The following is a 15,453-nucleotide window of genomic DNA, read 5'->3' as shown; positions in this document are numbered from 1 at the left end:
GCAGGGGTCCCGTTGACCAAATATTTTCCATCGCTGACTGAACTTTTTTCAACAATGATAAAAAAATCCTGAGGCTGTCCATCCTTGTGACAGATGTATAGATTTAGTTAGATGGCAGGTTCAGTTGCATCACGCTCACACACACAGAAGTGCAAAGCTTTTTCATTTTGCACACAGAGAACCTCATGGAGGTAACTAAAGTCCCCTCAGAGCAACGCGTCACGCCATCCACATGCTGACAGCTCATTGAAGAGATACAGACTAATAATAGATTACGAGGGAATTCTATGACCCTGCCCATCAAAAGCACAGTCAACAAGTCTAATGCAACCTCTGTGTACAGCTCTTAGAGAGATGATCCATTCTCAGACCTAAGATTAAATCTGCAATAACTGATTTGTTTTCTTCACTACTTGGGGGCAGCAGAAACAATGTTGACATATTATTACCTTTTAGGTTGATGTGGAGAAATATTTACACCATATTATATCTGTCTTAATATTTCTTTCTCAGATTAAATCGAAGGCAACTGGACTTCAACAAGTCTAATGCAACCTCTGTGTACAGCTCTTAGAGAGATGATCCATTCTCAGACCTAAGATTAAATCTGCAATAACTGATTTGTTTTCTTCACTACTTGGGGGCAGCAGAAACAATGTTGACATATTATTTACCTTTTAGGTTGATGTGGAGAAATATTTACACCATATTATATCTGTCTTAATATTTGTCCACCACAGCTTCCCCTGAATGCAAATTAAAGAAGGAGGAAACTTTTATTGAATGGTTGAAAAAGACTGTTTCATAGGAGACAGACCGGGGTGGACTACTGTCTTTCTAGTTTCAGAGAACTTGTTAAAGGCAATTCACAATTTGAAAAGAACAGAGGACTCTGCATTAGCTGCACTGACAGACAGGCTGTGGTGGGCCCTTTCTCTGCCTTTGACTGAGCACCAAGGCTGTTTCCTCAGAAGAGACCTGACTAGGGGCTTCAACAGGGTATGTAGTGAGGTTAGAGATGAAAGAAGAAAGAGCTATAAGACTCATCTAACACCATATGTATGAATTCTTTCACCACCCATCTCTCTTTCCAATCCAAGAAAGGAAGTCAAGCAGTCAAGCGATACAGTCGATTTTTGGTGTTTTCAGAAAACAGGAAACGGAACTTACATGGTGCAGTGTTGGTCTGTGTTGTGCAGCTTTACTATGAGCTGCACACTGGAACAGATCTAAAAAGAACCTTTTGGTTATTTGCTCTTTTGACAAAAGTGATACGAGAACACTGACACCACCTTCATGCCTGTTTGTTAAATATGGAGCTGGAGCAAGGAGACAATTAGCTTAGCTTAGTTTAGCTTAGCACAACGACTGGACATGTGGAAACCACTAGCATGGCTCTCTGCAAATGTCATACATACACTGTTCCTATCAGCACACCTAAAGCTCACTAATTAGCACATAACTCATCTGTGTAGTTAGTAGATACAGTAGAAATGTGAAGACTTCAATGTACGGTTTTATGAGGAGTTATGTGTTGTAACTGTTTTACTGGCAAGCAAGAGCAGAGTGCAGTGACGTCCTGGACTCCTGTCACCATGTGGTTTCACAATCTGCACAAACAGCACAAAACTGCTGGGCGAAGTGATACACTGCAGTTATACAACGTAACTCAGTATAAAACCACAAATTGTCACGTTTACTTTTCTGTTTGGGTTTGAACAAACAGAATAAAAAGTGTTAGTAGTGCTGGTAGGTGAATGGATACGGCCAGGCTAAATGCTTATACAGTATATTTTGTTAAACTAAAGTCTTTTGATTTACCAGATAAAAGAAACTACAACAAAGCTCTATCTTCTTCTGTAAGCGTTTATTGTGACATTGATAATTACAATGATAGCCGTAACAGTGTTACTCCGCTTCGTTGAAAATTTAGAAAAAGTTTTGAAGATGACAGCAATGTTGATTTGTTGTGACATCTAGTTTTGTCTAATCAGAAAGCACAGATATCTAATGATAACACTGATAAAGACAGAGGACAGTGCAAAGGCAAATCAATGCTATTAAACACAAATTTAATGGTACATTAAGTCAATAAAAATAAACACTTATTATTTCAACAAAGCAACATTAGCAAACACTTAAAGCTGGAATATGCTTTTCTGGAAACACTGTCTCTGAACAGCCCTCGTATAGGCTACGTAGGTCAACAAGTTCATTCAGAAACATTCCCACATGTTGCCTCTCCCGTACCTGTATTTATTTTGAATATAATGTTGCTATGTTTTTTCCTTTTTGTTACAAACCCATCCCACTTAAGGCATTACATCAGCTGATCAGCTTATTTTGAACTCATGTCCAAACACTAAATACTGTCGAGATCTGAGAGCTGTGTGCGAGTCTCTGCAAGGCATGGTTACCAATGACACCCTTGTCTGCACTGACCTGCAGAAATATTCATGTGTATCGTCAAGGAAACATAATTCCAGCCTTAAGTGTCGATAAACAACGCAGATCTCTTGCAATGTTAACAGCATTAACACACACGTTACGTATTACACATGACATAAAGCTGAAATTCTTTTCTTGATGCTTATCAAACAGAAATCGCTGCTGCTGTGGACTCTTTTTACGTCCCTCTTCTTTCTCTCTTTTTGTGGACAAATCCAGTGATAGAGTAGTTCAGTGCCTCTGTGTCGCCATCCTAAAAATAATGATTATTTTGTTAACAGGCATTAAAGAATATGGCCGTGACATCAAGATAAAGTGTAGATCTAAAAAATAGGGCTTTGGTATTTAATAATGTGCCATTATGGCTCAACACTGTGGCAGTGCACATGAGTCTCCTTTACAGTTTAATCATGGCTGGAGCAGCCATTCATAGAGCAGGTGGCTTGATGTTTAGTAAATAAAGATGTCATTAACTCTTTATGGCACATGATTGTCTGCAGCTCCTCTGGAGGCTTAAAATATAATAACATTTTTTGAAGGTAATGGTATAATTACCCCAAAATGCAAACTCCCACTCAGTTACATTCTCCTCATACACATAGATGACAAGCTAGTACACCAGAGTTTTCTTTGTGTAACTAAATCCTCTAAATTCACACACTGCCAGGCCTGGGATCAAGACAGGATTTGGGGACTGAACTAAAAAATGTTAATTAACATTAAATTAACAAATGCCTGTCCCAAATTGCAGATAAATGTCCACCAGGGCGCATGCATTGGTTGCAAGTATGGGAAATTGAGATTTGTGTTTTCCAAATTTAGTGAAACGGGTTCCTGGACTGACCACCAAATTTGGTAACACCAAAGCTTTGTCTGACGTCGTGGATCCAGAAAATCTGTAACTATAAGTTACATACTGTGTTTTTGCAGCGACACTAAACTTACCTTCAGTCTCTTGAGAAAATAAGGACGGGAATCACAATCACAGAGAGCCAACAGAACTGTGAGCACAGTGACAGCTGGGCCCCATAAAAAAACTGTAGAAAATATCATATAATCAATCAAATTCTGTGCAACTTAGAATGATAATGATTTTGGATGATATTACAAATAATATTTTGAATGTGGCATTTCAGTTCGTGGCATTTCAAAGAGTCGGTGTCAGAGAGTAATGAAATTGTTGAGATGAACAAATCAGAATAACCATTAAGAAAAGTCCTTTGTTGGTTTGGTCGTAAATCAAAACCTCTAAATGTAAGAAACTTTTGATTGTTTCAGGTTTTCAGCTTTAATGCAGGACACGTGGAGGAAACAGTAGTGGGTCATATTGGTATTGAGTGGACTTAAAGCAACTTATGCTTCATTATCTTTCCACAATATTTAATAAGAGGCAACATTTGGCTGACAAGTTCAGTTTAGCTTTACTTACCGTGATGATTGTGCTGTTGTTTTGTTAAAGAGAAAAATTAATGCTTATAACAGACCATTTAGTAATATATTTATTTTTAACCTTCTATTTCTCTTCCAGATAAGTCTGACCAGCTGGGGGGTTGTTTACAACCTACTTGACTGTCTGAGCAATTTTATAGACGTCATTACATCCCGATTTCATCAGTTACTCTGGTGAGTACCATGCTGTCCTAACTGATTGAACTGCAATTAAATAAAAAGTCCAATAAGCCCTTTAAATAATTAAAGTATGTTTTTCATTATTTATTGGAATAGAGTTATGAAAAATACAATAAATACATTAAATTTAATTTTATTAGAATTGTGAATACGTACTTGTCTCCACTTTAGTTCCTTCACCAAACAGGATCTCTCCACATGTGACCACAGCACAGTAGTAAGTCCCAGCATCAGAGGAGTTCTGTATAGTTTTGGACAAACTGTAGACACAGCTCCTTTCTTCTTGTTCATCACTCCTGTTGCTGTGAGTGTAAATGATGCCTGGATGAAATCCTCCTGATCCAGCTCTGAACCAGTGTACACTGTGTTCACCTGGACACTGGGCTCTGCTCTCTTTGTTCGTGTAGAGAAGTGAACACTGGAGAGTCATTGAGGCTCCCAGCTGAACTGATGCTGTCTCCGGACTTTGTTTCACATGAACCGGCATCTTCTGATTTTTATGATCTTTTGAATTCACAAAAAAGGAATTCAGTTAAACATTTATCATTTAAGTACGACTGTAATGATTTTCAGAAATGGAAAGTCTTGAATTTAGAGTGGTTATTCACACAGACCCAACTGACAGTTATGCTGAAATGAGCATACTTTACCGTTCACTGCCAAATTTGTGCCATTAATGAATTTCATTAGATATGCTGCTCCTGCTTGACAGAAGTATGTTGCTTCATCTTCTTTGCTTATATTTCTTATGATAAGAGAATGAAGATCACCCACTTTTCTGACATTGAATCTTGGGTTTTTAAATTGTCCTTGAAGTGTTATTTTAGTGAAAGATCCTGAAGCAATTATTTGGATCATATATCCGAAGTTCAGCTTGTACCAGTAAAACAACCCGATTTCCTTCCCAATGACCTTACATGTCAGAGTCAAATTATCACCGGGTTCAACCACAGTCAGAGAGATGTGGTGAGGAACCCCTATAGTTTGAATCACAGCTGAAGAAAACAAAGAAACAGCATCAGAGTTAGCACACACTAACCTAAACAATAGAAGAATAATAACTAATTATTACTATTTGCACTTATACTTTTTCCCACTAGATAAAAACTGCACTTACAGGCTGTACCAAGAAGAATCAAGGCTGTCAGTTGTCCGTACATTGTGGTATAGCACCTTTCTCTTGCACTCCTGTTGTCTTGTCTCACAGTTTACAAAGCGGAAGTTAAGGTGATTGGCTGAAACACACATAAATGAATGAATTACACTTTTTTCAAGGTTTACTCAATGGACTGTCAGTGTGATTGTTGTCTCAGTTACAATGTGTGTAATGGGCGTTTTACACATAAACAACGATAAGGACATCCTCAGGGAGAAAAAACACATGGCTTATAGCTGTCGCCACCACAGATGTCTGGTGGTGCCTTTCTTTTTTCTCCTCCTTAAGTGATGCTGCAATATTTGTATTCTGAAATTTCTTCTACACTTGTTAACCTGCGTCTTTACAACCTCAGTAATTACGAATTTTTCTGAATGCACGGCTAACGCACGGCTACCAGCACACACACCAAGAAAAACTTAATGACTGACAGATGGACTGACTAAATACTGTAATTTCACCAAAATTAACAGGACACTTCTGCAACTTGTATGTCACCTGAAATTTACTTGCATCAACACTGATTTTTGTTGCATGTCATACCCCTTCTCTCACCTCTCATTGCCTGTGTCTCAACTATCAACTATTATAGAAACTCCAAAAAGCAAACAAAAAGAATTTTAGAAATAAAAGGTGTGTTTGTCCAAATCCATATCTGCTAATGGTCTGCTGATGGTGGTTTTGACTGGCAGCAATTAGAGAACAACTATTCTGTCTCTCTAGTCTCACAACATGGTGTGAAGACAATTTGCACTGAAAACAACAAGCAAAGCCACATGCAGCAGCTTCCCTCAGAGACGTAGGCTGCGGTGGGCCATTTCTCTGCCTTTGACCAACCACTGAAGCTGTTTACTCAGAAGAGTATGAGCTTCAACAGGATATGTAGTGAGGTTAGAGGTATGAAAAGGGAGGTGCTACAAGAGGCAGCATAAAGCTAATTTTAGTTTTAAGTTGCTGCTCATTTGTAGTGTAGAAGGATTGCAGAGCTCTGTACTTGCACGGTAGCCCTCTGTGAGCTTCACTGACCTTAGAGGGAGTGAAGGAGAGGTGGAAAAGCAGGAGTAACAGTCAAACTTAGTCTGCTTACATAGTCCCAATGTCCAGCTGTGGTTTGTATTTATATGGGAGACTAAGGCGACCTGTAGCTGCCGTAGTTGCAATTATGACAGGAGCAAAGGAGGAAGTCAAGTCATGCAAATAGTCATTGTTTCTGTTAACCATGACCAGTCGCAACCTTATCTGCGTGTTCATCATTGTAACTTGACAACTAAGGTCCTCTAACCTTAATGAAGTACTTATTTTGACCCAAATTGCGATCTTTACCTAAACCAAACCGAGTTGTTTATGCACCTAAACTAACCAAACGGTGAGCAATCCAAAACCACATGTTTCTTATTGTAACCATGACAATGAGAGTCCAATAGATTGTGTTTACAGGGGTGCTATTTCAGGTGATGCCCTTATATGTTGTATAACAACTTCTTTTTACATGGCTTTATCAAATGATGTTAGTTTATTTAATTTAATTTTAGTTGTTTATTTAAACAGGTTAATTAAGACCTGTGCACAAGATCTAAGGATGAAAACATAGACAAACAAACAAATGTGCAGCAACAGGTCAAAGTAATTTTGTAACTTATTACACTGATACACACTTTCAAATGGATTTTTCAAACCTTTTAAACACAAAACGAAACCTTTTTTTTAATTCTCTGTATAGTTTTGCTACATGCACTGTACATCACACTGCAGAGGAAAGGGAAAGAAGTGACTTCTGATTCAACCAGGTCCATCATACATCATGATAATGTGGTGTATATTGTTTCCATCTGCCCTGCAGGCACATCATGTGCCTCTGAAAACAAATGTACCATGATAGGACATGTCTTCATGTCCTTTGGACTGCATGTTTCACTCTTGGTTGATGAGTATGTGAAGCCCAAGGAGATCATAGAAGTAATTAAGAAGACATATATTTAAGTGTCTTCATGGCATGAATAAGTGATGATGATGTAAGAGATAAAAGTTTTGGAGCAGTGCATTTAAACATGGAAATTATACACATTTTTATTGGTTGATGCATTCAGCTTGCAAAGTTTCTTTTAGAGTTTTGAGATAAAAGAAGTGGGTCAAAGAGTGTGTTGGAGGATCACAGTTCAAACCCCTGCTTTTGACACAAAGATCTCGGTTGGACCAGTTAGTGTGTAACACACACTTGTCTCTCAACAACAACCATCAAAGACAGAAAAACCCAGAGAAATGCACTGAAAACACTCGCTGAAAGGACTGTGTCATTAACCAGGTGTGAGTTTGTATAACTGTCCTGCACGATAAATGTATTACAACAATATTACTATTCTATACTATAGTGGAACAGTATTAATATATATCATTTTATAGTATTATTACAGTAATTGCTGTTCCACTTTGTGGCGAAATGTGATGTTTTTTCAGTTAAACTTTGTTGAATATTAATAAGATTAAAATTGTGAGAAGATTAAAATACTGAGAATGACAGGAAGCAAAAGTGGCTGTGATGTCGCACCATATTTTGGCGGTCCAACCACAGCAATGCTTAACTTTCCATGCATCACTTATTTGTCAGAGGTGACTGTAAAAGTGTGTCTGTGTGCCCATAAAGAAACTACAGGACAGTATAGAAATGTATTTATCACAGGGCTCTTTTTTAAACTGGGTTTTACAGTTGTTTCTTTACCTGTGTTCGCTCAAGGAGCTCCTTGTTATTGTGCTGGGTATTATTGTACTGGATTACATTAAACTGCACGATGTTTACTTCATGCACCACAGTAACACATAAGTGACAAACATGACATTGCTCCATGTGAGTCACCTTGGTTCTTTTAGCTACGGCAAACAGAAAGCTTCATGGGACATCGTCCTCAGTCCAAAAGGCTTTCATGTTAGCTGAATCCGAAACTCTAAACTCTAAACTCTAAACTCTAAAGTGTCAACGTAGCGGATGGTGAGACAACCCTCCCCCACTGTCTGTTTCACTCTTCCTGCTGCTTTTTTGCAATAGATGACAGACAGACAGAGTAGGCAGGAGTCACCGCTGATGATGGGGAGTTCCTGTCCTTTGTCCAAGGTTATTTAAGATGGCTGCCCTGGCTTCCACTTTAAATCAATATGACAATCTCGGTTTATTTCTTTCATTCACACAAAATTAATCAAATGATTTAAAATCTGTTTTATCAGTGGTACAGACATGGTTGTTGGATTTTAAAATTGTAGTAATTGTAGTAAACAAGAAAGAGCAGGTAAAAGTTTTATCTGCTGTTTGTTGAGTCATCTGGTTGCCACCAAAAGATGGCAGCGAAGTTAAGAGAGAACAGAGGCGCTGTTGCCCAGTCCAGTGCTTTAAAATCTCGATACACACACTCAATGTGGGAGGCTACAAATACAGTGACTACTGAATTATGGGGTTCTTATAGTTGACTAGTTGACTTTTGATATATGAATCCCATAATTTTAAACTTTGCCTACTTACCTTACCTAAACATTCCTCAGTAGTCAATCTGGATGTCCATGACCTGCAACCATGCCCACATTAATTTTAAGTACATCATTTACATTGTTTAGTGCCAAGGCAGGAAGTTGTGTCCTGATGTATCATAGTGAAAACCAGTGTGTGTCCAGTCACAGTCCAAACATAAAATTTTATATACACGTAAAAGTGTTTTAGTTCCCTAACTTTAACCAGTGTTTAAGTTTAAGGCACCAAAAATGAAGTGACAGCACTTTCAAAAGTAATGTCATGAATGAACATTTTTATTTATCACTTAATTTCACAAAGAGTGCAGGAAACAGACCCCCATCCCCCAACTGGTGTGAAAACCCTTTGCCTTTAAAACAGCACCAATCCTCATTGATGAGCTTGCATAAAGTTTTTCAAGGCACCACGTTGTTCCAAGCATCTTGCAGGACTCGCCAAAGTTCTTCTTCTGTAGATTGAGTCTGTCTCTGTGTTTTCTGTTTCATGTAATCCCAGACTGATGCATTCTGATGCAGGACTCCTCTGGGACTGATCAGGCACCTCTCTGGTGGATGATGTTGTTGGTATAGTATCAGTAATATTAACTAATCTGTAGAGGGAGCCTGATGATGATGTTTATCAAAGAGGGAAATTGTTAACACCCATCATGAAACATGAAGCAAAAGCTCGCTGTTGGTGTTGTTTCATGTGTTTAGACTTGAAAGATGTTTGATATTATTTCCACTGTGGTAGCACGAACGCCGACATAATGAGAGGCCAATCAGATTGCTCTCACATTGTTCCCTCCCACATGTTGTAGTTATTAAGGTGGGTCATTTTATTATATGATCTAAATTAACGGCAGTCTCAAGTCGAAAAACGAAAATATGTTGATCATATTTTATACGCTACTGATGCTCAGAATGGGAGGTAAGTATATGTAGAAAGGTCTGGTTTAGTGCAGTTGTGTTTCACATTTATTTTGATCTTATATAGATGGCATATATTAAATCTGTGTCTGTTGTTAATCACTGCTCTGTTTGTCTTTTCAGGATGCACAGACGAGCAGATCGTTGGGTCAAAGACTGTTTGTGTTGGAGATAATGTGACCCTCACATGTGCTCGCAAGGGTTCAGGAAGCTTGTTTTGGATCAGGACTGTTTCTGGAAAGGTTCCTCAAGTGTTAGGAAAAACATATAGCTTAGAGTCCGTTGATCCTCGAATTGAAGCCACTGAAGAGCGTGAAACATTTGTTTTGTCTATTAAAAAAGCAAAGCTAAGTGATACAGCAGTTTACTACTGTATGAAAATACATCAACAGAAATTAATATTTTTAAATGGAACAGACCTGAGAGTTAAAGGTAAACACAGCAAAACGAAGCAACTGATTTTTCAGATTCCTTAAAAATGGCTTTGTTTTCAATAATTATGTTGAAATGTGTTTTTTGAATAATATATATTTTTCGGTATCCCAGGAACAGAACCTGATGTCACTACAGTCCCTACACCTGATCCAGTCCATACAGAAGCCTCAGGGTGTCTGCTGAGAGTTGAAGGTAAACACAGCAAAACAAAGCAACTGATTTTTCAGATTCTTTAAAAATCTTCGTTGTAATTTCTACTGTCATTGACATACCTTAATTTTTTTTTACTGGTACATAAAACTTTCAACAGCTTTCTATTAAAATATAATACAGATGTATTTTTCTTTTTAAATTTTACGGGATCACAACCTGATGTCACTGCAGTCCCTACATCTGATCCAGTCCATCCTGGAGACTCAGAGACTCTCCGGTGTTCAGTCCTCTTTGACTCTGAGAAGAAAACGTGTCCAGGAGATCACAGTGTGTACTGCTTCAGAGCTGAATCACATGAATTTCATCTGACTTTACTTTATGCGCATGGACAGGATGGAGATATATGCGAGAAGACTCTCGAAGCTCAGTTGACACAGAAATGTGTCTACAACTTCTCCAAGAGTATCAGCTTCTCAGATGCTGGGACTCATTACTGTGCTGTGGTCATGTGTGGAGAGATATTATTTGGAAATGGAACAAAACTGGACGTTGAAGGTAACTGCAGAACATTTCTACATTGTGGTGAAATTACCATATTTATTCATTTAATTGAAAATCCGGTCTCACTCGGGTAGAGCATGTACCATTAAGACGTAGGTCTAACCGTCTTGACCCGGTTTTAAATCCGTCCAGTGGCCCTTTGCTGCATGTCATCCCCACTCTCTCTCCCTGACCTCCCTGTCTCTCTATCACTGCACCTATCACTACAAAGGCAAATAAAATGCCCCAAAAAATAACTTTATTAAAAAAGAAAAAAAGAAAATTTGATAGGATCCATTAAAATAAACTATGATAAATAATTTCTATCAAATATTAACACGATGATGAATTACTCTATTACACTTTTACTAATTAATAATTGTAATTATTTGCTCTTTCTCAATATTTTTCAGCAGCCAACATGTGGGATTCTCAGAGGGCCAACACAATGTTTTTTCTCTTGTGTGTTGTTTTGACTATAAGTCTGATCATCATAGCTTTCGTCATTTGTTCCATAAAGTCTTGGGATTGTTGCAGTGGTAAGGGAACATTTCTTATACTGTATTGTACTTGGAAAAAGTGAACTTCATTAGTATTGATCACAAGTTAACCTTCAGAACAGTTCTTTTTTATTTAGTGAAATTCAGTTAAATCTTTTGGCTAATCCTGATTTATTGTTATTGTCTTTATTTACAATACAGTTCTCTTTGTTTGTTTAACAGGCACTCAAACCACTGGTGGACAGCACAATCAACATTTCAGGAATTTAAGGGTAAGATGAACCTTCTAACAAAAGTCAGGCCCCCTTTTTCATTTAAAATGCATTTATCATAAGTCATCTCACAAAATGTGCCATATATTTTGTCAGAGAGATGAGGACGCATGGGTTTATTCAGCTGTTGTCTATACCATGATGGAAGGTGGCAGTGGTGGAATGATGGATGCAAAGGCAGCGGAGAGAGAGGGGATCTATGATGCTGTCAGGGCTTTTGGGTTGGATCAGCCATTCAGTCAGTTCCAGCAAAAAAAATAAAAATGTACGACTGAAATAAATTATTTGACCTGGAAAAAGGAAACCTTCCTATTTATGTCAATATTTTTGAAATGGGCGTTGGTATTTTTGAAATGTCGGTTAAATCATCACAGACATTTTCACTTTCTTTGTAATGCAACCTTTAAGCGTTATACTTTTCATGCCTATGAGTAAAATGAAGAGTTACAGGTATGACATAAAATCAGAATGCAGATAAAGAATCAGACAAAGAATCAGCTAGTTATGTTAAAATATTGCCACGATCTGAGCCTGCCTTAATGTCAAGTTTAAAATGTCTCTGATCATTAAGACCTATGTAACTATTACAGTCATTTTATTTTACCTGATTTAACGTTGTCTATATTCCACATTACAAAAGTAAGTGTTAGTTCTGTCGCATCATCAGACGTCTGTCTTTGTTTGGAGACAGACGCACGATCAGAAAACTTTCATCAAACTGTCTACAGTTTTCTGACAGCATGTTGTGTTATTTTATGTGAAATTTTCTGCAAGCTCTTAAAACAGTCAGCATTCTCCTACATTATTGTTTATTTTATTTTATCATAATCAGTTGTATTGTATTTCATTTTTGTGCTTTTATTTACTTGTTACTTATTTTACTTGTGTTATTGTTACCACTGATACCCCTGAAGTGTTAGTCTAATTTTACATTACCTTTTATCTTATTTGTCAGGAAGTACCTTGTAACTTGAAAGTGTTATGGCAGCATGTATTCTTGGTAAAATAAAGAAGACACAAAGATTACTGTGCTGACAATGGTTTGCTGTTGTAAATGTAAATATCATATTCATTTATGGAAATACTATATCTCTACAAAAATTTCATTTACTGCTATGCTCCTATTCTGGACAGTCATATTAGGTAAAAACACATACATAGATTTTCCTATTCACCCTCACCTAAGTGACCAGGGGATGTTGGCTTAGGGAAGCAAAGCTCATAGTAACCACTCTAGATGTGCCCTCATATTTTATGAAAACATGCATTCTGTGTTTTACAAAAAAACAGTATTCACAACATGGATTTCTTCTTAAATGGAGTAGGAATTCAATTGGTTCAATTATTCACTTTATCAGTCTGACCAGAAAACAACATAAATATCCAATTCTGACAATAACAAAACATCAGCACAGTATGCAATCCATCTGACACAAATATTGGTACAAGCTATCACACACACATTAACAGAACAAATAAAAATATAGGCTATATAAATCTCATAACACACACCTGCATTGTCAGCAATATTTTTTTTTCTCTTTTTTAGGTGAATCCTTGTGTCTAAATGCCTTAAGACCTGGTCATATCAGAAAGTGGTACTGCTAAATTAATTTGTGCATTTTTGCGAAGTATTTGTGTCTAGAAGCTTGATAACTTTACTCGCAGTGCAAGTCAATGAACCGCTGTAGCTGGTGAACTGACCGCTAACTCTCTCACTCAGTCAGTCTCAGTAGCACCTGGACATTCTGTCTGTTTTCTCTGTGCTGTTCTGGTTACTACACCCTGGCATTTTTTTCACTATTGTACACAAAAACACTATTGCGGGGCAAATAAAGCTCTTTGAGCTAACAAGCTCATGGTTGGTTAGCAAACACATTAGCGTGTTAGCACAGCAAGTCATTAGCAGGACGCTAAATACACAAACATTTATTCAAAAGACATAATACCATTAACTCCTGTCTCATAACTGTAAACAAAATGTTTGAGCTTTTGTGAAACACTTTTACTCTAACACAAGAGCTTAAATAAAATGGTGCAGCACAACTAATAGGAGATGATAGCTTCCTCCATTTTGGGCTCTTTAGGCTTTTCTTCCCCTTAAAAGTCACCACTGTCAAAATGCCTTCCTGCTGCACAATGACGCAAATTCCAAGTTTTTGACTCTCAAAACTAAACTTGTCATGAAGCATTTCTTCCTCCATCTGGTAAATCCACTGATATTTTGCCATTTTAAATCCTGTTGTGACCAGGTCTTAAGGCTATGTTCAGCATTTTTGTCAGGGAAAAAACTAAGTGATTGGGTTACAGTTAGAAATGAAATACTGTATCATAACACACAACAGGATGAGCTACAAACACTCCTGTGGCGACTCTCGCTTCTTCAATCTTTTTGCTTTCTTTGCAGAGAAATTCAGTGCTACATAGTTCACTGCTTCACCATCCTGTAAATATAAACATACTGATTGTGTTAATTGCTAATATTTGTTAGATTAGAGCTGTAATGTCAAGATGAGTTAAAAAATAATATAAATCATATGGTGTTGGCTATGTCATCATGTGTAGTTGACTCCCAACAAACATTAAAACTTTTAATTAAAAGTTAATTGGTTTAATTTAAAATTGAATTGGTGTACAGTTTGTTTGAAAGTATTAGGCTACTCTTTGTCCTCCATTGCACATAGACTGGACCCACAACTTTGACCTATAACAAGCTCTATATACTATATTGTCAACACCTTTCTCTGTACACAGTCATTCGATCCATTCTTAATATAATAGTATTGATTATGACAGCTTTAGAATATATTTACCACATTATTTGATCCATCAACAGCTGACCTGTCATGTCCACGGAGACGGGAATCACTCATTGCTACTGTAAATAAAAATAAAGCTTTTAATTTCGGCTGTAGCACCTTGTTGTCCCGCGAAGGAGTAACCATACATTGTTTCTAGAAGTTACCATTTTGATGCAACACACTCAGACCAACATCTAATGAGTCAGGAAAGACAAATACAAGGGGTTTTCCAGTAACTCAGGTGTAACAGTCACATTTCAAATCCTCTGACTACAGAACATATACTTTTACTTTGGTCTGTGGCAGTGGTACTCTTACTTGAATAAAATATTTGAGTACTATTTGACAGATGTAAAAAAGTAACATGGATGCATGTTGTTCCAAAGACACTCAGGTGGATGTTCAGACTAAGATTTTTCAGGACTTAAACTGCCAACCCTCGAATCACAAGCCCATAAATTTTAATTTAATAGAAATGTACTATAATTTCTGGCTTTCATGGTTGGGTCTCAGAAAGCTTAATTGAGATCAAAAATAAAACAAAAGCTAATCACTGTTGCATCCTAAGCATAATTAAATTAATGAATAGAACATTTATGTATGATCAACCTACCTTTGCAATGTTCACAAACTCTTTGATTCACACAGAAAATGAGGATGACAATCACAGTGACACAGCAGGCCAGCAACCCTCCGAGCACAACGACAACTGGGTCCCGTCCTGATCCTAAATCACAAAAATATCCTCAGTCACATTAAACATTATTAGATTGTGGACTCTTGGGAGTAATAATTATATTGGCAACACTGGCATATTAAAAAGTAATGACATTTTGTCAACTGGTATACAATAGGATTATTATTTCATTTAGTTCATAGCAATTGGCTTCATGTTTTTATCAACTATAAGTCACTCTCTCAAACTTGAATGAAAACCATCAGCCTACATGGACTATATATTTTAAACAACCTAAATTCATCAAGACTCATTTATGATTCAAATCCAATTGTAAATACATACTAGTGTCCACTTTAGTTCCTTCACCAAACAGGATCTCTCCACATGTGACCACAGCACAGTAGTATGTCCCAGCATC

General features: G+C 37.3%; 3 protein-coding genes across 4 annotated transcripts in view; 1 reads left to right on the top strand and 2 right to left on the bottom strand.

Annotated features, from left to right (window-relative positions):
* The window catches only part of LOC111648289 (uncharacterized), a 7,597-nt gene extending 2,340 nt beyond the window's left edge, over positions 1–5,257 (bottom strand). Inside the window, exons 1-3 of the mRNA XM_087171780.1 lie at positions 5,195–5,257; positions 4,728–5,072; positions 4,234–4,581 (exon numbers count right to left, since the gene is read on the bottom strand). Coding sequence (XP_087027906.1) covers positions 4,234–4,581; positions 4,728–5,072; positions 5,195–5,237 — 736 coding nt within the window. The 5' untranslated portion in view covers positions 5,238–5,257. The remainder of the gene's footprint in view (positions 1–4,233; positions 4,582–4,727; positions 5,073–5,194) is intronic.
* A 4,392-nt stretch (positions 5,258–9,649) lies between these two features.
* Positions 9,650–11,831, top strand: LOC147817113 (uncharacterized). Its single transcript, XM_087171747.1, has 7 exons — positions 9,650–9,656; positions 9,779–10,087; positions 10,202–10,301; positions 10,401–10,798; positions 11,197–11,322; positions 11,506–11,555; positions 11,652–11,831. The coding sequence occupies exons 1-7, from the start codon at positions 9,650–9,652 to the stop codon at positions 11,814–11,816; spliced, it is 1,155 nt and encodes a 384-aa protein (XP_087027873.1). The 3' UTR covers positions 11,817–11,831.
* LOC111648287 (uncharacterized) overlaps positions 11,438–15,453 on the bottom strand; it is a 15,565-nt gene continuing 11,549 nt past the window's right edge. The window contains exons 4-6 of one of the 2 annotated variants that reach the window (XM_087171778.1): positions 14,970–15,083; positions 14,369–14,433; positions 11,438–13,999 (exon numbers count right to left, since the gene is read on the bottom strand). In XM_087171778.1, the coding sequence (XP_087027904.1) occupies positions 13,907–13,999; positions 14,369–14,433; positions 14,970–15,083 (272 nt within the window). In that variant the 3' untranslated portion in view covers positions 11,438–13,906. Of the gene's footprint in view, positions 14,000–14,368; positions 14,551–14,969; positions 15,084–15,453 lie in introns of those variants that run through there. The other variant, XM_087171779.1, reaches the window with a different exon arrangement.

The sequence above is a fragment of the Seriola lalandi genome, unplaced genomic scaffold (assembly GCF_002814215.2).
Source record: "Seriola lalandi dorsalis isolate HSWRI2012SDOR001 ecotype SW California unplaced genomic scaffold, Sedor1 jcf7180002054972, whole genome shotgun sequence".
Taxonomy (NCBI): Eukaryota; Metazoa; Chordata; class Actinopteri; order Carangiformes; family Carangidae; genus Seriola; species Seriola lalandi.
Note: the sequence above shows the minus strand (reverse complement) of the source record. Positions and strands in the feature narration are given on the sequence as shown.